The sequence below is a fragment of the Desarmillaria tabescens genome, assembly GCF_030435595.1.
Source record: "Desarmillaria tabescens strain CCBAS 213 chromosome Unknown EV420scaffold_249, whole genome shotgun sequence".
Lineage (NCBI taxonomy): Eukaryota > Fungi > Basidiomycota > Agaricomycetes > Agaricales > Physalacriaceae > Desarmillaria > Desarmillaria tabescens.
In genome coordinates, this window is record NW_026848548.1 from 14,225 (window position 1) to 38,325 (window position 24,101).

Here is a 24,101-nt window from a genome sequence, read left to right on the forward strand (position 1 = left end):
ATACCCATTAAGTGCCTGTACACTTTATGGCTGTACCTATATATAGGTATGGTGGACATCCCTAGTGAGTATACTGTACTATTTCGACTGGTAATTCACATAACATGTAACAGGTGCCTGTGAAGTGAATCTCCCAGTATATCATAACACATAACAATAAACAATGAATCTGGTAGCCTATAGGTATCAAAACATGATTTTTATGAGTCTAAAATATTTTTTCAGCACTGCTACATTACTGTGGTGTTTTTATGCCTAATCCCACATGTCCACACTGTATAACTTTGACAGCTTATGAACATGACCACTTCTGCTTACATATGGTGTCTCCTTCAGTGTGCTAGCCTCTGAAACCCTGAATTGAAGATGGTTTGGTTCTATTTGCTCTGCAACCCCTGAGCGAACAAGACTAGAATGAGGGTCAGTTAAGACTAGCAGGCTGTTTCCCATGTAACACAATTCTCAGTGTTGACTCAGTAAAATTATTTTCATAAATAATATAATCTAATTTGATGTAGTGGTGGTGGCACTTGCTCATATCCTGTGAAGCTAATTTTCTAACCATAATGTGTAACATGGAGCTCTGAACCTCTGGTCAATTGACCATATACTATAACACATAACAGCCTACGGTCAAAATAGTACAGTACTACAGACTCAACAGTCAACTCAGACATACCCCTCATCATTACTGACTTACTCTTGAATCCCCCATCCAATTTTGACCACCAGAACCAGCCTACATCCCCAGCCAGTCTGACTTGGAAGGATGGACCTCATTGACAGGCCTCATCCTTAAAGTCACAATTTACCAAAGGCATGGAGAATGTCAAGGGGAAGGCTGCAAGTTTATCCTAGGCCACCATGTGGAATCAACTGACACCCCCAGAGAAGAAGGCTCCTACCAATAGGGTCTATACTATAAGGAGAACTTGGCTAAGGTAAAGGAAAAAGGCACAATAAGTAATAGAAAAGCAGGATCCCTGCAGTAAAGTAGTAGAGTAGATTAGTGAGTCAGTAATGGTAAGATAAGATAAGAATAAAGAGAACGAGAGTACCAGCATGAATCTCCTACATACACCCTCTGATGCTTTCAAGAAAGCATCCTGTTATGCTTCGTCTAGGCCTTCTCAGTGTCAATGGTGGTAGGGGTGTCCATTTCCATCATGTTGGAGGGGGGAAGCATATCATCAGGCATGAGGGACAGACTGAGGGGTCTGACAACACATGGTGAATAACCTATACTGAGTCCCCAATCCTCATGCTTGGAATGATTGTCTTGATGCTGCTTCTTGGCTTGGTCAACACAATTCCTGCAGCATTGCAAAGCTGAAGCCTCTGCCCACACAGCATGGTTCACTGTAGCCCACTCCTGGTTGCTGAGTACTTGTCCTGTGCTGAGTCCTGCTGGTGAATTCTCATGACCTCTCTGCTCCATGGCCTTCCATTTGAGTGGTAGGAGGGGAAAGATCTCCTCTATGGTCACACAAATGTTGGATAGCACTTTGACACTCCCTCTGTGTTGAACAGGGAAGGCACTGGATATGTCCTCCTTGTTTTACCCTGCCATGAATGACCTGTATCCTGCAGGCTCAGCTCAACCCTTGGGAATGTCTCCCTTCACTAAGTGATTCATGTGTTTGATGTACAGAGTCACCTGCTTGTGGTGGTACCCCAAAGACCCATTCTTGATCTTTAACATGATGAAGTATGGGCCCATACAGATGAAGTTCATCAGGATGAGAAGGGGAGGCATAGAGACAGTTATGGATGCAAATGTGTAGGTTGTCAAGCAAGGAATTGAGGTTGTCAAGCACACGAGACAGTTGCAATGAGAATAGATAGGTGTTACAGATGGAGTGGCTATGAGAACAGACCACATCAAGACCTTGATGGATGGCAGACAGGCAGAGAAGTGATGAGAGGCAGTAATTCGAGAAATACTCCAAACTTCTCCCTTTCTTATAACTGGAAGATCTCTCTCCACTCTGAATACCTGAAAAATTTTTCTTCTTCAACCTGCCCTTCAAAACTATAGGACCATAGTGATCAATACCAATGGCCCCTAGAAAAAATGCAGGCTCATCTCCCAATGATCTTGTGCTCTCCTTCAATTGCACTATTTTCATGATACTAAGGACATCAAAATAATCCTGCAGTACAGTAAGTCCTTCAGCATCAGCATAAGGTAATCACATACAATCTCCTGAAGCCCATTCAATATGGAAGATCGCATGCTTGCCCTTCCCAACATGAGAAATGATACTGGACAGTGGACACCTTCCATTCTTTCTCCAGAGATTCAGTTAGGCCAATCTGGGTATCCATTCATCCTGAGAAGAGCCTATCATCATTCAGAATATGCACCTGAAGCAGGAAAGCATGAAAGACATTATGAATACCACATTGCTTGAGATCAGAAGGTAGCTCCACTTCATAGGAACTGTTTTTGAAGTCCTGCAAGATCTTGTATGGTCCAATGAATTTTGGAGCCAGTTTTCAGGCTAGACCTTTGGAGAGTGAGATATTTTTTGTTGAAATGTAGACCAAGTCTCCAGCCATGAGGGGAGAGGGCTGACGATGCCTGTTTGCATCCCATGTTTGCTTGATCCATGCAGCAAGAATGCTATTATGGGCACTCATCAATGCTGTTGCAACTGCAGCCTATTTACATGTGTAATTTTGCAATCCAACATGTTTTACATGCGTACTGAGATATAGTGAGTGAGCAGACTAAAAACTACACATTGACAATAATGGTACATGGTGCAATGCTATGGGATATAACTTATGGCATGAGAAGCAACAGGATTCTAAACAGGACTTAGTCACAGCACTGTACCTAATGGGCATACATGATGAGAAGGCCAAACCCTATACCCAATGCATTATGCTCTAACTTACAAGCACACTCGTGGGAGCTAGATAGAACTTTGAAGATTGCATTGACACTGAGAATACTTAGTGTGCTCGCTAACTGTGACATGCTGTACCTGAAAATCCAGGGAAATCCTTAAGTGAGATGACAGATATCACTGACATAAACTAGGGTGATGGGTTTCAGCCAAAGTTCACGAGCCCATGTTCCATTGTCCTGAGTCCCATTGTTCAAAGATTCACTTGTTGCTGTGTCTATGAGAAGCCTCTGTGGATCCAAGAGAGAAGTCTTGAAAGACATATGCCAGAACTGATAGTTCTGTGCACCTAGAACTGTCGGTCACTAGAAAACAAGCCTGCAGGTGTTGGGAGAGCACCTCTTGGCACACATTTAGTGAGCTCACTATAGAAATGAGACTAAAACTGGGAAGTCCAAGTTGGATGCTTAGTAAGGCAGTGGTGGCACTATGCATGTAGGAGTCTGGGTACTGCATGACATTTGTAATTCTAATTCTCTTGTAGTATAAGTAGGATGGTTCCAGTAGATAGTAGCCAAGTTTCAAGCCCCCAAGTTCCAGTGCATGCATTGAAGGTGGTGCTGTGACAAAGGATCAGTTTGTGACTTCAAGCTTTGCATAGAGTTAGCAAGCTCACTCAGAGAAATACAAGATACCCTTGAGAAAAGACTTTTGAGAACTTAGCCAGAGTGAATACGATTCAGTGACACTGTTTCTGTTCTGTTAAGTGTGATAAGTCTGCTTGGAGTATGTTCTGAAGAGGAAAACTGAGATCTGTTCTGTCCTGTTCTGTTCTGTCTGTTCTGTTTCTGTTCAGTCTGTTCTGCATCAGTTCTGTTTTGCATTTCCATTTTCTGAATCTGTTTCTGAGCACTTCTGAAGTGTTAGTTGTGTAGTGAGCAGGCTAAGTCAGTGCTTGCCTGTGGTGTTCTTTTAGTGAGTTCACTAAAGTTTCAGCATGTATTGCCTCTGTTTCTGTTGGGATCAGTGTCCCTTGTGTATTTTAACTCAAATCTGCCTTGAAGGTTGTGTTGTGCCAGTGAACAACCTTCCTGTAAAAGTTCCTAGACTTAGGAATTCATTAGAGAAAGCTTAGCTTCACTAAGAGCATTGAGAATAAGAGAAACTTTACAAGATATTGAAGTATAGTTGGATCGCATTAGAAATAATTGCTCCCCCTAGAACTTATGAGGGTGATTGTAGTTTGTGTAGTTGTGTGAGTGTGTGTGTGGGTTTTTGAGGTTTGCCTTTTAGCCTGCTCACTATTCCACAGATGCCCACAGCCAGCCTCTTCAACACAGTCTTCATAGTCTCAGCAAACTCTTGGACACCCAGGAACTTAGAGTCAGTCAGTGAGTTCCAAATCATCGAGTGAGGAATGTGTCCAGTATTCAAGAAGAAAGGGGAGTACCATGTCAAATCCAAACAAGCACTATTGATTGCAAACTCAATGGCAGGCAGGTGGGCAACCCAATCCTTCTGGTCTGGTGAGATGCAATTCTGAATCATCTGAGTGATAGTCCTGTTAGTGCATTCAGTCGAGCTGTCTGATTCAGGATGATACATGCTGGACATTTGCAGATTAACCTCAATCAGTTTATGAAGATGAGTTCAAAAATTACTGGTAAATATTATATTGTGGTCAGACATGATGTTCTTTGGGAGGCCATGGTATTTATAGACTTCAGAAAACATGAGTTCAGCAACTTGTGGAGTCTTGTAATTGGTTCTAGAAGGTGCAAGGTGTACCATTCCTGTCAATAAGTTGATGAATACTGCAATACTATTGAATGTTCCATCACAATTGGAAGATTCTGGTAACAGGCCCACGAAATCAAAACCCATCAGCATGTGGCAACCTGGGGTAAACTCAGCTGACCTGTCTGACCTGATGTATTGATCTACATTGCTTAAATTCTATAAAATAGTTTGGTGCAATGGTTAACTTAGCTGTCTGTGTTTTATTTTGCATGATGCCAGTCAGTGAGTTTAAGCCCAGCTCCTCACCAGTTAAGAATGATGTCATCCCTGGTATGAAGATTTGTTTGGAACTGGTAATGAGATCATTGGTGAGCATTTAATAATATGATTTATTCTGTAGAATAATATAATATTGTCTTATTTAAATATTCCTGACTTGGATATCTGGCAACCTGTGGAAAATGCCTGATAACCTGGCCAGAACCTGAACCCGCTGATATGGGTTATAACCCTTGTGAGTACAGGTACGAGTTGGCTTTCTGGACCTGAGGGTTTACCCAGGCTATTCACTACTTGAATTACCTATCCCACTGACCATGATGACCAAACCGACCCTTGGATCAGGGCTGGGCTCAAGATCAATTGACAAATACAGACAGGCAAGTATGATGACCACTCACCCTACGATGAGAGAGGGAATGAGTTTGTCCAAGGATCCAGCACTGGGGCTCACCACTAAAGAAATCTATAACTTAACATGGAGACAAATAGTCAACTGGACAGAGAGATGCCTACCATATGAAATGACCTGTATGATATCAGATACTCTCGTTGCACCAGATACCACTGAACTTTGCATTAGCACTCTCCATCAGAGAAATAAGAGTACATACACATGGGAACTGATGATTCAGAAGCTCTAAGTACAAAGATTGTTGTCATTTCTTCATGCAAAAGTCAATGAAGCCAGTCAAGGTGCATATGGGAGATATGTCCACATCAAAATTGATACAGTACCTTGGGAAGGAGGCCGCTCAGATGAAAGAAAGGTGCATAGATGGAGTTCACTACACTCACAGTGTGAGAACAGGCAATGGAGGGATATAACAAAGATGCACTAATGAATAGCAACACAAATAGAGCATAGAAGATGATTCTGCTGAGCCCTGCCACTGCAGATGCATTTGATCTCACTGTGGGAGTGTAGAAAATGACAGTCACTAGGATATCCAGTACCAGGACAAGCATAATAAGAAACATGACCAAAAACCAAGGCCACACTGAATGACTAATGCTGCAGTTTCATGTTGGTGTCAAGACACTGTGGATGTCCATGCGATGCTTGTGCTGGTGTGCTATGAGAGATGGGATCAGATCTCATTCAATGTGTACATGGCCTCAATATACCATGGTCAGGTTGGTGATTGCCTGTACAAAGTTCTGGCTGGCTCATGGAAAAGACAGAGAGGCAGTAACAGATATTTTGTCATTAGAACACCTTGAAATTTAATGTCAGCAAAAATCATATCAGAGCTAATCACACATAGGGACTAGGGAAGTTCAAGGCATTGAATTTGACTACAGATTGGCATATTTTGAAGGTACATTGAGGAGGAAGTGAGACATCTGCAACTATCAAATAGGTTTTGCCATGAGAATCAGATAAATGGGTAATATCTAACTGTTAACATCCCAGAGGTGAATACAGATAAATAAAGGACTATGAAGGCAGAATAATCACCATAACCAATGCAAACAAGAGGTTTGAGAGACAGCAGCCAGTTGGTAAGGAGCAAGGAGCATGTGAAGTGAAACACAATGTGCTGACAGATGGCAAAGGGCCACATGTATGAGATCAGTGGCATATCGGCACCATGATCACTAAAAGTCTACTGTATATGACCGTAATGGGATGCCAGGCATGACAGAATGGTTGATATTTGTACCATGGATACAGTCAGGAGAGATGCAATGGTATGGACCTATATCCATATCTGCCATATGTTATCACTGTATTATGGCTACGGTGCACATTTCTATCAAGGATGGCTTGGTTTATCTGTGTGAGGATGGTCACAAGCTTCTCTGTATCCTGGAGAATGTTCATGTACATGAATGTGACCTATGGGAGATTGTAATTGGTGAGGCTCACTCCCTGGTGGTCCATCTTGGATCATCAAAGATGTTGGCCTATCTCAGGGACCACATGTGGTGGAAGAGTATTTATTGCGAGAGATACTCAGGCATTTTGTGAGTCATGCTCCACTTGTAAACAGAGCAAACCCTCAAATCAGAAACCATTCAGACTCTTGAATTCCTTGAAGATGGCATTGTTACCCTTGGAAGTTGACCCATACCTGACCTGTGTGATACCTGACCCAGCAACCCAGCAAAACCCAGGGCACCTGTGCTTTTCACTAGGTAATTGATTGGTATCTGAGGAAGTGCATGTGTCACCTGGAAAAATAACCTACTGAATAGGTTCAGTCCAGGGTGAGGAGTTGGCATGGGTGTAGTACTCATAGAGCTCCCCACTACTGTGGGAGTCTCTGTCCTGGTTGGATGAGTTGGGGTAGTCGGTTGTGATATTGTCTTGGTCAGAATTAATGGTAGAGGTGTCTGAGATGTGTGCATGTGTGGGCTCTGCAAAATTCCTGAGGTCTGTGATGAAGAGGACATTTTCTGGTAGAACATCAGACTCAGGTCTGGCTGGCTCAGGAGGCTGGTTGTGGCTTCTCCTCCACTCTGCAAGCTCTCAGAGGTCAGGGCCCTCATCCCAATCTGGGACAAGCTCTCCAGTTTTTGAGTATGGTGAAGGAATGCATGGTGGAGTGTCAACTCCGAGGATTTCATGGGGAGAGTACCAGGAGGTGGGAGTGTAGGATGTGAGGGCTGAGGAGGTTGGCACTGTATGCTAAGGATCCTCCAATTCATCTCCTTGATGTCCTTCTGCATCTTCTTCCTCATCTGTTCCTCCCATTCCTGTTCCCACATACTGCCTATGGTTTGCTCAGAAGTATTCCTTGGTGATGTCTTCTCCACTGGCTGTATTGATAAATTGTATATCGTTGTCTCCATCAGTAATGATTCTTCCTTGAGCAACAACAACATAGAACCTTTGGGTTCCTCATAGATAGAGCCACTCTCCATCTGAGTCCACAGTTGGAGGTAGTCGAGCATCTTATTCTATGGATATATCCATGAGTGAAAAAGCCCACACCATGAATATTATCCATGGCCTAATTTCAGTGGCAACTGCTGCTAAAAGACTACCCAATACAGGTGATTATGCCCTAAAGCCTGATATTTCCCCCAAAGCTCATCAGGATCAAAAAAATTTATTGGAATGGGTAAGCTTGGTCAGCCACTGCCACATCCAAACTTGGCAACATGATGCTTTTAGTGAGAGAAACATAAATAAGGTAGAGGCCATCCCTTTCCAGCATGTGTTATGTAAGCAAAGCACGCCGACTTCTTCGACCGACATCTCCTCCATCACGTCAGGCTCCTGACTCAAAATACTTCCAGAGGATGATAGAAAGATGTATGGAGATGGTTTCCCTGGAGTTACTTTGTTGATAATTGTGTTAATGAAAGACTAGTAGTCATTTTAATCAGAAAATTTTGAGGGCATTTTTTGAATGTCTAAAAGTCATTTTCCAGCAGTTCGGAGCAATATCGAAAATTTCACCTGGAACATTTTGTCCAATCACGTGATTGAAACACGTCATTATAATGACATCATTGATGTAACACGCAGTGCCATGTTAGTGCTATTAGGTGCTGTAATCCATCTTTTCAGTTGATTGAGATCTTCATATATTTAAAACAACATATATTGCTGTACAAAGTGCTAACATGATGACAGGAAATGAGGTGAAGCTGTTTTTATTCAGAAAATGTCATGATGTGAATTCAGATTCCCAAATTTGTCCTCACGTGATGTGATGACTAATGATTACATAAGAGTGCTGGAAAGAGACAGCCTCTACCTTACTTGAATTCCCACCCTTGTGCTCATTGTATAGGCCTGCAAAAATAGGATTGAAGGCTAAGAATATTTCTGAACACTACCCCAGCCCAACCCCAATGCGATGCCCACAATAATAGATGGATGCAAAGCATTGGGTTTGGATGAGTTTCTTGTAAAAATGATCTGAGCCAAAAGTATAGCAAGACTGAATTGAACCAACAACTCATCATTTACACCAAATCTATTGAGACACTATAACAACTGCACTAACAGTCCATATTACAGATATGAAATAGAGCCTATATAGCTACCCTATGAGCTATGATGATACTAAAAAAAAAGCCCGCCATTGTACAGGGTGTGGACAGGCATTGATGTTGTGGGTAGTGATGGGCATAGCATCATTGGAGACCTTGATACTGTGGTCGTCAACATGTGCAGTCATGGAGTGGTGGAAGGATGAATTAGGCTGGTGAGATACAGAATAGATGGCAGATTGGGGTTGACAATAGTTCTAGGATGATTGTAGGGTCGGAGAGCAGAATAGAGTGCACCATTGGATTCTCTGGATGTTGGGAATAGACATCAGCTGGAAAAACAAATGTGGTGGTAGTGACTCGAATGCTCGTGTATTCAGTAGCTAACATGGGGATGGTCATGGTACAAAGTCAAGTTACGGTAATGATCAGTATGAAAATCAAAATAAAGTAAAACAAAAATGGCATAGCTATTAGCCTGGTGGCTGTAAAACCATAATCCTCAACACTGGAGTCGATAATGGGGGTGGTAAGTCTTTTTTTCAAAGAACTGGGCATGGAGAGAGTGATACAGGCTCAAAAAGAGCAGAGGTCAGGATGGTGGGCAGGCAGGCAGTGATGGCAGCGTCAGGGAGAAAAAAGACTTTGGAATCATGATCTCCCATACAAAGAATGGGAGATGCATGAGTTTGAAATACGTAGGTGAGCTCAGTGGCATAGGACAGTCTGATGTTGGACCAGGATGGGGTGGGCAATGATGGGCATCATGGTGGTTGCATTGCCACAGTTCTTGCTGCATTCAGTGGGTATCATAGCTCTCCTTCAATGCCCCAAAGGGCATGTTCATTGTCATCATCCTCATTGACTGACGGGTCCTGATGTTGTCCCACCCTTCATGTGCAGTTCTGAATCTTGTAGGGAGAGTGTACACATGCAGAATATTATTTGAGAGATATGCAGCCTCATTCAAGAGCTTATGTGGCAGGTGAGGGGATAATGAATGCTATCCTGGGCTCTTGGGGCCACAGGATAAGTCAAAAACATCTAAAAAGAAGAATGAGTATCAAAATAAAAGAAGTACATACCTTTTTATGCCCACAAGAGGCTTTGAGTCAGTAAATGGATGTGATCATCATCGGTGGTGGTGGTAAAAGGTAAGAAAAGATGGAGCACAGCCACCCAATTGCTTCTCGGTTGGTCGGACTGCAGCAATCAAGTGAAGGGAATGCATGCTCAGAATTCATCCTTTGCTTGTACCACTCACTCCAACCTCCCATAAACCTTCAGGATGTTTATCAGTGAGTAGATATACTATGTTTATGCAAATTCCAGGTGATTTTAATGTCATAGAAAGTCGGTAATACCTATTTATTAGTGTTTGCTCTGTATTTTGAGGGTCATTCAATAGTATACCTCCCCTGCACACCTCTGTGCTGTCTGAAATAGAAAATGCATTGTCCTATATTTAAGATTGTATATAATACTATCCAAAAGTCCCATACAATCCATCCTAATCTGTAATACATGTGCATATCTAATGTCAGAGTTTTCAAAGGCACTTGATGTGCATCTCAATAGTAGTTCATGATCACCCTTGTCTACTGACTTTATTATGATTTTTATTCATTATAGATTTTGTAGGAGGCACACTCCACTGTAAGCTATACTAACTCCACAGTACTTAAATATTAACTCTTGCAACACTTCTAGATACTGTTAGGATCGTGCCAATAGGAATGTGGCAGAGGTTGCATGTAGTGGAAGCTACGGAATGTGTCAGGCATAGGTGAAGCTATTAGCAATGTCACCCCTGAGCTGAAGCCTTAAGATAGATATGGACGGAAGTCCATGGAGTGATAGAGACAAGGTAAGAGATAAGTCCAACGGATCAGAGTTCTGCAGACTGGAGAACGAGAGTGTGACTTAGAGTCAGAGAGAGAGATTGGGCTGAACCAAGTTGATATTCAAACTGAGTATCTACAGTGTAATTCTAAGGCTTATATACTAGTTAGGAGTCTGATCTAGTTCCTACTCGGAGTGGTCTACATTCTAGGGTTGTCGGAGGATGTGTTCTACTGGTTGGTAGCTGATGGGGTCTGATGATATATTCGCTACCAATGTTGGGCTATTGATAAATTGTAATGGAGAAGTGAAATATAAAAGAATATGAAATAGAAACTGGGAATCGGAATCCGTAGGCTTCCGAGCTGTGGCTTGTTGGGTTGAGTGGAAGTCTGGTTTCCATCGGCATGCTCGTTACAGTATCCCCCTCTTAGTGTTCTTGCCCTCAAGGATGCAGATCCCAATGGCCAAATGTGACCGCATGGAATTTTTTCAGGTTGGTCATGTGGCTTTTCACCTCTTAGCTTCCTACCACCACCATCTCTTCCATTTTCTGAGTTTTTGTCCTCATCGTTGGCCATGTCATCCACTGTTGAATACCATGCTTCTGTGATGCCTGAACTGTATGAACCTGCCCTGATGCCCGAAGATATTTGGCCTGAAGACCTAGAGGCTTTTTATGACAAGCGGGATGCTGCGGAGAAGGCTAGGGAGGATGCTGCAGAGGCCCATGAGGCCTGGAAGGCACAGAAGCAAAAGGAGGAAAAGAGGTGGGCTCTGGAGTTAGAACGGCGAGAGAAAAAGTTGGCACAGGAAAGGAAGGTTGCAGAGGTTAAAGCAAGGAAGGAGAGGGAGGAGCAGGAGGCCACGGAGAAGAAACAGCAAGAGGAGGCAGAGGCTAAGGCAAAGGCAGAGGCAGCTGCCGCAGAGCAGCAGAGGTTGGAAGAGGAGGCCAGGGCCTTGGAGGCAAGAAGGGCCATGGAGAAGAAGAAGTTAGAAGGTGAGGCCAAGGCCAAGGCTTTGGTGGAAGCTAGGAAGGCCGTGGAGGCGGAGAAGGAGAAGGAGAAGGAGAAGGAGAGGGTAGATGGGGATGAAGGGAGTAAGGCTGGTAGTGGGTCCGATGGGGATGACGAGATGCAGGCAGATGATGAAGAATATAAGGGTAATGGTAAGTTACTTCCATAGGATCCCGTGGCTTATGCTGACTTGTTCTGTAGAGTGTTGTGATCATTGTAAGGCAGACGACATGAAATGTTTTATCTGCTGCAGGTGCACTTGCAAGCGATGTAAGCTGAAGAAGAGCAAGTGCATATTTAGCCAGGGTGAAGGGTCAGGATCCGCAAGTTCTGATGAGGTTGTGTACCTGTTGCAACTACTTTGTGACAAGATGGACAACTTCCAGGAAGGCTTGGAAAGGATAGAGAGGAAGGTCGACTTCCTCAGAAGCTGGGTTGATGACCTTGTGGACGACTTCCATGAGGGTGATGCACCAGAATGGCCATCAGGTTTTGTTGATGAGGAGTTTAGGGAGGAATGGGAAGTGTCCAAGGCTGAGCTTGGAAACCTCAAGAACATGAACTCAGAGGCCCTACGGATCATGATGTGTATGCAACTTGACAAGAATGTTGCCCAGATGTGGAATGCCCATGTGACAGGTACCAAAACCCTCGATGCCGCAGATCCCTTCGAGGTCGCCAACATGCAAGTTTGGTATGGCTGTCTCAGGAAAGATGGTCTTCAATTGGCCATCAAACGTCGCGACCATTTCTTGGACACAAGGGACAAGTTCTATGCACTTGGAGGCTGTCAGATTGAGTGGGCATTGTGGAAGAGGTATTTGGATGATGCAGATGAGTTTTTGGTAGAGGATTCCAAAGGGGAATTGGATCCCAAGGAGAAGAAGAGGGATGAGATGTGCCTGGGCATGGGTGCCATCAGAGTTCCGGCACTGGATGAGCTGGAGCTTATTGTCATGAGTGATGAGGAGGAGGAAGGAAGTGGAAGGGAAGATAGGGTGGATGAGAATGTGGTGATGGAAGAGTTGGTGCATGCGGAATCCTAGGTGCCCTTCTTGGACTTGTTATAATTTTTTGAATGTTGTGTGTTGTACATGGTTTTGATAGCGTAGGCCCTGATGACAATAATTATATATCTTGGCTTGTAGGCTTGAGTGAGTAAGAGGGAGAAGGAAGGCAAGAAATAGGTGTCCAATGGGTTCTGTTCCCAATTAGGAAGGTAATTTGCAATAGTTTTCCAGGATTTGATTTGAAATTCAAGGAGCGGAGACTGTAGGGAGCTGATAAGTTATGGGTAGGTCAAGACGCAATGGGCAAGAGTTTGAGGGAGGCTTTGCGGATGGTGACTTTGGATAGCGGTCCTGGTTTGTCTGGGTAATGTTGGTGGAAGTCTTTGATATATTCGTCCATGGAGAATTCTGTAGCAGAGATCCAGGCAAACTCTTCATCAGTACCTTCATAACCCAACCATTGGACTCGGTATAGGAGTGGACAGCAGAACCGATAGTCGAGTTTAGAGTCGAGGATTTGAGATATCTTGTACTGTTCTTCACCGTCGACTTCAACTGGAGGTGGAGGAGGTTGGGTACAGTTAGGAATAGTATTGGTCTCCACCAGTTCAAGTTGGGAGACATGGAACATGGGGTGGATGGAGCAGAAATCCGATGGGAGTTTGAGAGTGAAGGAATGGGATCCAGGCTGAGCAATGATTTCGAACGGTCCTAGGAATTTCTCAGCAAATTTCGCAGTAGGGCGAGTAGTTCTGATATGTTTGAAACTGAGGTAGACTTTGTTGCCTACCTTGAATTCAGAAGCCAGGGACCATCGCTTGTCTGCTTGGAATTTATAACGGGACTGAGCATAAGTGATTTCATCTCGAAGGAATTGGTGGAGCTCATTGAGGTTAACGATGAAGTCATGGGCCTGAGTGGAGGCGATGTCACGTTCAGGATGCATGGTGATATTGGGATGATAGCCTTTGTTAGCAAAGAATGGGGAGATTCTGGTGGAAGCATTGGGAGCATTGTTGTAGGCAAACTCGGCAGTGGGTAGTAAGGTATCCCAATTGTCTTGTTGGTAGGAGCAGTAGATACGGATGTACTGTTCCAGAGTTTGGTTAGTGCGTTCAGTTTGTCCATCAGCCTCTGGATGATATCTGGAAGTGAAGTGAAGCTCCATACCCAAAGCTTTGGCAAGAGCGCATGTGAACTGGGAGATAAATTCGAAGCCGTGGTCAGATGTTATATGGTTGGGAACACCATGCTTAGTGAACACATGGTTAACAAATAACTGGGCAAGCTTCTCAGAGTTGATGGTGTCATGAGTAGGGATGAAAATTGCTTGCCTACTTGCACAGTTGACGACTATGAGGATGGCAGTGAATCCATTGGAATCTGGTAGTTGTTCGATGAAATCCATAGAAATGGAATCCCACAGGCATTCTGAGACCAGCAAAGGTTTGAGTAAGCCAAAAAGGCGGTGTTTAGGTGTTTTGTTATGTCCACAGGTAGTGCAAGATTTAATGTAGTGGCGAACGTATTCACGCATCTGTGGCCAGGTGTAATTCCGTCGGACAAGTTCAAGAGTCCGATTTTGACCAAAGTGACCTGCCAAGATGTGGTCATGATTGTTTTGGAGAATGCAAAGATGGAGATTATCAGAGTCCAGGACATAAATGCGACTGTCAAGATGTAGTAGTCCTGATTCATCCACGGACCACCGAGAGGAGTGGGAAGGGGAAGATATGAGTCAGAGGCCTTCGGTGGCAGTGGAATCCAATGGCTGTGCATTCTTGATATCCGAGTGGAGCTTGTCAATGTCCATGATAGCACTAGCATGTAAGACAGGACCTTCAAGGAATGTAGCATGGAGTGAAGCGGAGAGTTGTTCTTGAGTGAAAACAGGTTGGAAATTGTGAGGATTGACTTGGGCATATTGACTATCCCCCTCTTTAGGGTAGACATCCCATCATCTAGTGAGAGCATCAGGTTTTCCGCCAAGTTTACCCAGTCAGAACCGAATGACGAGGTTGAATTGGGAGAGGAATTAAGACCAGCGCACTTGATGTCGAGTAAGGACCTTAGTAGTAGAGAAATATTCAAGGTTCTTGTGATCTGTAACAATGTCAACGGCTTCCGCAGAGCCTTCAAGGTAGTGACACAAAATATTTGAAAGCTTTGAAGATGGCTAGAAGCTCTTTATCGTGCGTGTCGTAGTTGAGTTTGGCACCATGGAGACTCCAGGACAAGAAGGAGATTGGATGGATCTCACCATCCTCTAGATAAATGGATAGGATGGTGGCAATAGTGTAGTTGGATGCATTGGTTTCCACAACCAGTTGACAGTCGGGAAGCCAGTGGGTGAGGATAGGAGCATGAGTAAAAGCCTGCTTCAACTCATTGAAAGTGGATAGGCATTCATCGTCGAATTTCCACAGAGTTCCTTTGCAAGTGAGTCATGTTAAGGGCAGGATGATCTCACTGTACTCATGAATGAAACAGCAGTAGAAATTAGCAAAGCCGAGGAAGGATTGGATATCCTTGACCTTGCACAGAACCGGCCAGTCAGTAATAGCTTTGATCTTGTCTTCGGACATGTGTAAGCCTTCAGGTGAGAGGATGTAACCAAGATATTTAACAGAGTCCTGATGGAATTCACATTTGGAACCCTTGCAGTAGAGGCCATTGGCTCAGAGTCTGCGAGGGACTTCACGTATGTGTTTTCAGTGATCCTCAGGATTGTCGGAGTAGATAAGGATGTCATCAAGGTATACGATGATAGATACATTGAGCATATCGGAAAAGATGTTGTTGACAAAGCATTGGAAAGCCATGGAGCGTTGGTGAGTCTGAATGGCATGACACGCCATTCAAAGGATCTGTAGCGGGTCCGAAACGCGGTTTTCCATTCATCACCCTCGGCTATGCAGATGAGATGATAGGCATGGTGAAGGTCTAGCTTGGTGTAGAGACGAGCAGAACACGTGGAGTCGAGGAGGTCAGATATGAGGGGCAAAGGGTAATGGTCTTTTTTAGAGATTTTATTAAGTCCACAGTAGTCTACACAGAGTCTAAGTTCACTGGTTTTCTTCTTGACAAACAGTACCAGAGCTCCATGTGGAGAGCAGGAAGGAGTGATGAAACCATTATGGACATTATCATCAATAAACTTGTGTAAGGCTTTTAGTTCGGATTCAGAAAGGGAATAAATGGAACCGAGCAGAGGAGTGAAACCTTCCTCAATATTGATCTTGAGGTTGTAAGGGCGATGCTCAGGGAGTTTTTCAGAAAGGGAATTACTGAATACATCAGCAAACTCATGGTACTCTGATGGGACATCAGATAGGTCAGCAGGAAGCCACAGAGGTAGTCTTGCCACTAACACTAGGCATAGAAGGTTGTAATGTGAACTGCTGGGCCCCTTCTTCTGCACAAGCTCGGGCAAAAGCAGCAGCCGAAATAATAGATATCTTGGGGGCAGCCGAAGCACCAAAGGAAGGAATGGTAGGGTAGGAATAGATAGGTTCGTAAAGCAGTGGAGCCTGTCAGGGTCTCGATTTTGGATGGGAGGTGAGGATTGGGATGATGAGATTGGACTGGAAGAGTCTGAGCGGACTGGCACATGTGTGTCAGCAGCCGCAAAAGCGCTTGGAGAGGAAACAACTGATAATGGTGAACAGAAAGTGATACTGTGCTTTACCCAGTCAATCAACGGATTGTAGCGGGAGAGCCAGTTGTATCCCAGAACGATGTTACAAGATGAATCTAGACGAGTGACATAGAAGTTGATAGGAAGAATGTCTCCAGAAGGAAAACAGATTGGGAAGGAAATAGATTGGGAGATGTGAGATCCGACGGAGCTGTCAAAAAAGCCAAAGTTGGACAGGGGGGATGGATTTGGTAAGGAGATTGTGATCCTTAACATACTTCAAGTCAACAAAGCAGTGGCTAGAGCCAGAATCAATGAGTGCGAGAAAACAAAGGATAGTAGAAATGGGTGAACCATCAGACTCCGATCCAGAGCCGACTTCAGATGAGAGAGAGACAGTTAGGGATATGATTGGAAAGAGTGGCAGCATTGAGGGTTACGATCTCCAGTGCACTGTGACAGTCAATGCAACCCTGTCCTAGTGCAGAGGATACAGGGTTTGCTCTCTAGTTTTCCGATTCTGATGGAACCGTTTCAATAGAGGCAGTGGACTCAGGAGTAGGAGTAGGAGTAGCTGCAGCTGCATGACCCTGAGTGGAGGCCACAGCTTTGTGCTTGTTGCAATCTTCGGTCTTGTGCTTACCTCCGCAGAACATGCAGAGGTTATTCTTCTGACAGCGGTCCTTTTCTTCTTGAGTAAGATGGCCATCTTTGCCTAGCTTGTCAGTGTAGGGCTTAGGGTTGGAAGAGGAAGAGTTGTTGGGGGAAGATGAAGATGAGCCTGCGAAGCCCAAATGGGAGGACTTTTGGCTCATGGAGTTGGAGTTGGGAGATGAAGAGTTAGAACCCTTCACCTTGTTGCTGTTGCTGGAAGAGGAAGAGGGTTACTGCAATTTTCTTGGAGATTTCAGCTTTCCGAGTCCAGTAGTGAGCGTTGAGCTCTTGAGCAAGATTCCACATATCATGGAGATTATCGGGTTTCCCATGGTGAGCCATATCATCCTTGATGCAGGAGCAAAGGCCACACTAAAGGCGTGATGAGGGGAGTTGTCGCCGTAGCCAATAATGGCAGCATACTGATTGAATTTGACAATATACTTCATGATGCAGTCTCCGTCATGCATCTGAAGGTTTTCCAGTTCATCTTCGGAATCTCTGATAGCATTGAAGGGGCCGAAGTTGGTTCAGAGTTCCGAAAGGAAGGCAGCATAGGAGTATGCCAGGCAGGAGGGTTGTGGTGATTAGGGTGGAGGATATCTGGTTTGAACCAGTCAAGTGCGACACCGGAAAGGAAGGAGATGGCATAGTTGACTTTGACCATGGACGATCAGAACATGTTGGGACAATTGTTGAAGTTTAACTGGAGGGAGACAATGAAGGCTTTGAGTTTTTGGGAGTCCGAACCATGAAGGTATCTGGTTCCTTGACCTTGGTGCATACAGCACATTGTTGATTGCCATTGACAGCATCAGAGATGCCGCAGAGGACATTCATGAGTTGAATAAGGATCTGGGCATCGTTATTGGGAGGATTAGGATTGTTACCAGGATTGTTATTAGGTCCTCCTCCAGGACCTCCAGGGCCACCAGGATTGGGTGGGCCACCGCCAGGATTTCCCAATGGGTTTCCACGGCCATTCATTGGCATATGAGGGGGGAATTCCTCATCTTCCAAACCTTGGTCGTCGTCATCGCAACCTTGGATGTCATCAAACAGAGACGTAGTTGGATTCCATGGGAGGTCCACTTCAATACTTGCCCCAGCCATTGGATTCTGATCGCTGGGCTAGGAAGGGGTTAGGGCGATCGGTTGGCATCGGATTGGCGAGCAGTGAAGCCACTGTGAAGGTAGGTTTCCCTACAGGATTGTTGGTGAAGGGTGGAATCCGATCCGAAGAGAAGGGGGACCCTCTTTTGAAGCAGAGGCAGGGATATTGTCCATGGTGTAGGTTCAGTTTGTTGACCGTGGGAGTTGTGGCTAGTTTCTGGAGGAACAGTGAAAGTAGAAGACATGGTTAGGAAGAAAATTTCGACTCAAGGGTTGAGTTCAAATATACTGTTAGGATCGTACCAATAGGATTGTGGCAGTAAGTGCACGTAGCTGGATGCTGCGGGATACATCGAGCGTAGGCAAAGCTATTAGCAATGTCACCCCTGAGCCAAAGCCCTAAGATGGATATGGACAGAAGTCCATGGAGTGGCAGAGGCGAGGTAAGAGATAAGTCCAACGGATCAGAGTTCTGTGGACTGGAGAATGAGAGTGTGACTTAGAGTCAGAGAGAGAGATTGGGCTGAACCAAGTTGATATTCAAACTGAGTATCTACAGTGTAATTCTAAGGCTTATATACTAGTTAGGAGTCTGATCTAGTTCCTACTCGGAGTGGTCTACATTCTAGAGTTCTCAGAAGATGTATTCTACCAGTCGGTAGCTGATGAGGTCCGATGACATGTTCGCTACCGATGTTGGGCTATTGATAAATTGTAATGGAGAAGTGAAATATACAAAAGAATATGAAATAGAATATGAAATAGAAACTGGGAATCGGAATCCATAGGTTTCCGGGCTATAGTTTGTTGGGTTGAGTGGAAGTCAGGTTTCTGTCAGCATGCTCATTACATATATTCAGAATATTTCCAGATGTCAAAAGCATAGACGAAGAGGATGTATGAGACCAAGCATCATTGACAAAACACACAGCAGCAGATGATAAAGTGAACATACCTCCACCTTGTCATCTCACCAAAATAGACTGAGGGAGGTTGTCATGAATTCACCCCTATTTTTTGCCTTATCTTATCTTATCCTATCTCATCAACTCATCATCCAATTCTCATCATATCTTATCCAGTTCATCCATGACCTGTGTCACTCCTTCCTTCATCTGCTCCACACTACTCACATCAATCTCTGATCTTCTATCATCTACACACCTCGCATCATCAACATTCTGATCACCGATGCTGCTTCGGTATCACATTCTTTCCACTTCACCTGATCAAGCCACTACCTTGTGAGAGCATTTTTACTCAGGTGAAGTTCAATTCATACAGGCACCATGCTTTCTGGCTCACTGTACACTTGCCATTTGCTGTGCACATACTTCTCACTTTGTTGGCTGCTCATCATTTGCTCATTGGACCACTCTATGTATCACAGAACAAAGTAGGATAGTATTCTTAGATATGTACTACTTGTATTTAAGCACACCTTAGCTGGACCTAAAACCCAGCTTTGGCTAAGGTTATATACTCCTAACTCTTAACTGACTCCAAGTTCTATGACTAAAAGAGTCAATGCTACTTAAACAGCGGTCTGCATTGCTACTCTTACCCTGAATCACTGAACATGAGTGACAGATAAGAGCCTGATGTTGCTTACCCTAGTTAGTGCATTACAGAGGTGGATGTGAGACAACTCACAAGGAGCAAGGTTTTGCTTGATAGTTGTGATACCTAAAAGCATAGAATATAGACAAAGTAGCATGCATGACAGGACAATCCAACCATATGCTAGCATGTAGGATATACATACTAGTCTGTACAAATGGAACTAAAAAAAAAAAACCTAGGTGAGGGTTTGTGGCACTTCAGTCAGGCAGTGTGGAACACTACTCACACCATTGAAGACATCTTCCTAATAGTGACACTCTTCAAACATGAAGCCTAGACATACTATCTTTCCAAAGCAAATGCATTAGATGAATTCACAGACATTTCTAAAGGCATCAGAGAAGGCTTTCTGATGGGCCTCAAAAACTTTAAGCTCAATTGCACCTTCATTCCAAAAAATCACTATACATTCCCATTGCATCATGACTTTCTCATCACAAATATGCTGAAGATATCAAACTCAAATAGTTATCCAAAGGTTATAACCTTATAGAACTGAAAGTATTGATAGGTTACAGTAACCTTCCTTCATTGATAGACATCAATTTTCACACCTTCAATCACAAGACATTTCTGCACAGCACCTCTTAGTGTAGCAGAGACTAAACTGGGAAAACTTTGAGCAATAGTAGATCAATATTTTCCACACAAACATGACACCATTAGACCTTACACCTTGTAGTGATACTGAATACCTTATCTTAGTCAATCCCAGGATGACCTCTATTAATCCCATCATTGATTCTAAGAAATTTCAATGTGCCTGGAGCAGTTCTCTGTGTATTTGAAGGTCACAAATACACTGCCTAGAGCACAAGCAGCCATGTTTTGATGTGGAGTCTACCTTCTGCAATGTCTTCACACCCATCCATCTGACCATTCATCACAATCTCCTTAAATAGCCTCATACATCTCAATCCATGCCTAAATTTCAGTGCATCACCTTCACCTGGAATTTGGGAGTGCATAGCAGACATGATAGTCCAAATCCTACTGAACAAAATAGATAGATGACTTTGTCTTCTTCAGATCACCTAAGCAAATTGGAAATGAACAAACCTTCTCATACAATGCCAACATCATATGAAAAATAGCAGCTGATCTGGGCTGGCCATGGGCATCAGTGAAGTATATCCTCTTTGCCATGGCATTCCCATATATAGGGTTCTGATAGGATATGGAATTAAAATTTGTCTTATTGCTGGCTGCAAAAAAGAAGAAGTACTTGGCAAAACTCCTTCCATAGCTTTCCATAGACTGAAGGAACAAAAACAATCAAGAAGAATGTAGAGTCAGTTATCAGAACTCTCAATCACATCTGCCTTGTTGTTCCAGACAGACACTCTCATATACCAACATTCTACAAGTTCTGAGCCTCATTTAAAAACACAGAGTCAGCCTCTATTCACACACAATATTCAAAAATCTCACAGACAATATGCAATGGTGGAAGCAGAGACTAAGCTTGAATCTGCTTGGCATACTCATTGTTTCACCATCGAAACCATTGGATATATGCTCATGATTGATGCCTTCATGCCATAGAATCTCAGTTTAGTAGTAAATGAGAAGTGGCTTGCATGGAAACTAATCCTGTTAGCAACCAACTTGACAAATAAGATCAAATGCTGGCTGTCTCACATTCGTCTGAGACAATCACCATTAGCATAGGCAATGTAAGTCTTATCAAGTGACTGAGTTTCTGTCATGAATTCATCTCTATTTTCTGCCTTATTTTATCTTATCCCATCAACTCATCATTTGATTCTCATCACACTACATGGTAGCTTCAATATTAATGCTAAAATATTGAAATCAAAAGATATTTTTTAACAACATCTGAACTGAAATATCTAAGAAATAGCTGAAATATGTTTTCAATATTTATGATTCTTTAAGTTTGAGGCAATTTTCCCAAATATAGAGAATACTTAGAGTTTCCTTACTGTATTTTAGATTCAAATACCATTAAAATAAATATTTTTTAAATTCAATATTTCAGGCTCAATTATTGAGACCATCATGCAGTGTCATTTTTTCTCGAATCTTATCTGGCAGCCCTGGCTGTATATCTGAGCCTCAATATCCTGGATATAACCACAAAGTCATTGCTAAAAATCATAGTTATAACCATAAGGCTCAAATCAGTCACAGTCTAGAAAAAATCTTAAATGAGTGAAAATTTTTTATAATTATCTATTTCAGACATGTCAGTATCTTAGCTAATCTCTGAAAAATACAGCCACCCCTAAAATGGGTGGGTTAGGGATTGGCTCTAGCAACATTCAATTTCCTGCCCCCTGCTCACTGTCTGGGTTTCAAATAATTGTATGGGCCCAAAATTTAATAGCTGAAATACAGCTACTGCTACCATGGGATGAGCACTGTTTATTTTGGCTGGATTCATTGGCACACACTTGAATGCACTACTATAGGAACTAGCATTTCCAATATGATATGCTTTCAAAAGTAGACTGAATTTTGGGATAGCATGCAGTGTATTGGGCTTTTCAAAGAGTAATACTACAGATAAGCACAGAATAAATGACTCTAGGTTATTTATTTCTCACTGTATTCATGAGTAGCTAAAAAAACAGTGTGTCAACAATTTTCAGAATTTGCTGGGCCCCTGCTGCACAGTTGTGTGCAATGTCCCATAATTTATGCTTATGAAAGCTTCTAGCCATTTAAATTACAATAGGTGGTATTTATTAGTTGATTGTCATGTGTTTTAACAACCTCTTATGGCTATAATACTCACATTATGCAATGGTACATGTCAATTATCATACAAAATACATGTACAGCACTCCTTTTAGAAGGTATATCCTCCAGTACCCATTCAACTTTGAGTAAAATGTCCATAAAGCATAGTATACATCTATTTGACTATTATAAACTCATAAATCTACCTGCTCTGACACAACTGAATTTTGGTTAGATGAAAATGTACCAGATGAGAATACTGTATAATTGTCTAATGATCTTCACAAGCAAAGAAGAGTGAATATGAGATCTATATGACCAGATCACTGGGATTGGATACCTTGTGTCGATAATAGCATGCATACTATTGCACATATCACTTATACTATGCTAGTAGAAGATATGTAGAACTTGTACAATATAAATATCATTGAAAATGCCCTGAAATGCCAGGTAATTGCAGTGAATTTGATATTGTGATAGGCTACAAGGCTCAAGATGCACTAAAATTAATGTATGGATACTATTCATACCTCTAATATTATATGCCGATGGCTTTTGGAGCCTCAGAGAGCATGCGTTGAGCAATATATGCATCTCAGGATGTATTCTGCTTGCTCAATCATCACAGACTACACAACCACACAGCGATTGAGTGGCTGTGTGGCACCTTTTTTTGTTTTGTCTCTCCACCTCTACCTCTTCATCTATCCATTTGCTCACACATTTTCCTATTTTTAGGGATATATGGTATGTTTTCTCTGTTTTCTATGCTAATCATTTGATTTTAAATGCTTTTGATGTATTAGTGGGCTCAATTGCCCCAGGTAGCAACCATTTCCCCTCCACTGGCATGCGTAAGCCCTCACACAAGGCTGCACCATTCTCCTTCCCTCAGATGATGGACAACTCAATAACCATTGTATATGATAACTCTCATGATGATGGTGTGCTCTCCAGCAGCCAGGATAATTCTAATTCTCACTGCGACCCTCCCAACATCCTCCACATTGAAATCGGCACCAATCACTATTGACCACACCTTTCGAGCATGTCAACAATAATTAATTTTCTTGGGGAGTTGGTATCGCTTACCATCTGCTGCAAGGAGGGTATATGCATATAAAGCCAACTACTGGGACAACAGCAATGACGACAATGGAAATAAGCAACAAGAGTGGGAGAATCAGCAAGAGTTAGAGAAGGAAGAAGGTGTATGCAAGATGGCTGTGGATGTAAGCCACTAACTCTAATCGACTTAGATCGTGCTAGGATCGCTACTCGCACTTCGGTAGACGATACACCAGCAGGTCAAAGGCGACGAAAGCGAATGGAACGCTTAGACAGAAGAACGGAGTTCGTTAGGTAGAATAAACCTTAGCCGAAGCTGGGGTTTAGACCAGCTGAGGCTCTACTTAAATACACGTTGCGTAGGCTAAAGATAGTGCCGCAGCAACGTCCGACCGAGATCGCAGCATAGAGTAAGCGTGAACACGTAAGAAAAGGAAAGAAAAGAAAAAGAAAAGAATAATCGTAACATTACCCCCTCCTCAAGACTCGTTCGTCCCGAATGAGCCCTGACTTTCCTCCCCACTCGTTGCCGACTCGCTATAGAAAGATAAGACACTATAATCATCGTGTCCTCGTTTTCGCTGTCGAAGTCCCAGTTTTCATG

The 24,101-nt window shown here is 43.1% G+C and overlaps 1 protein-coding gene across 1 annotated transcript; it reads right to left on the minus strand.

Moving 5' to 3' along the window:
- Window positions 1-7,065: 7,065 nt before the first annotated feature.
- Window positions 7,066-7,775, minus strand: EV420DRAFT_1654964 (uncharacterized protein; the record flags this gene model as incomplete). Its single annotated transcript, XM_060478827.1, has 2 exons — window positions 7,066-7,277; window positions 7,340-7,775. 2 exons carry the CDS (start codon window positions 7,773-7,775, stop codon window positions 7,066-7,068), a joined length of 648 nt encoding a protein of 215 aa, XP_060321477.1.
- Between the last annotated feature and the right edge of the window lie 16,326 nt (window positions 7,776-24,101).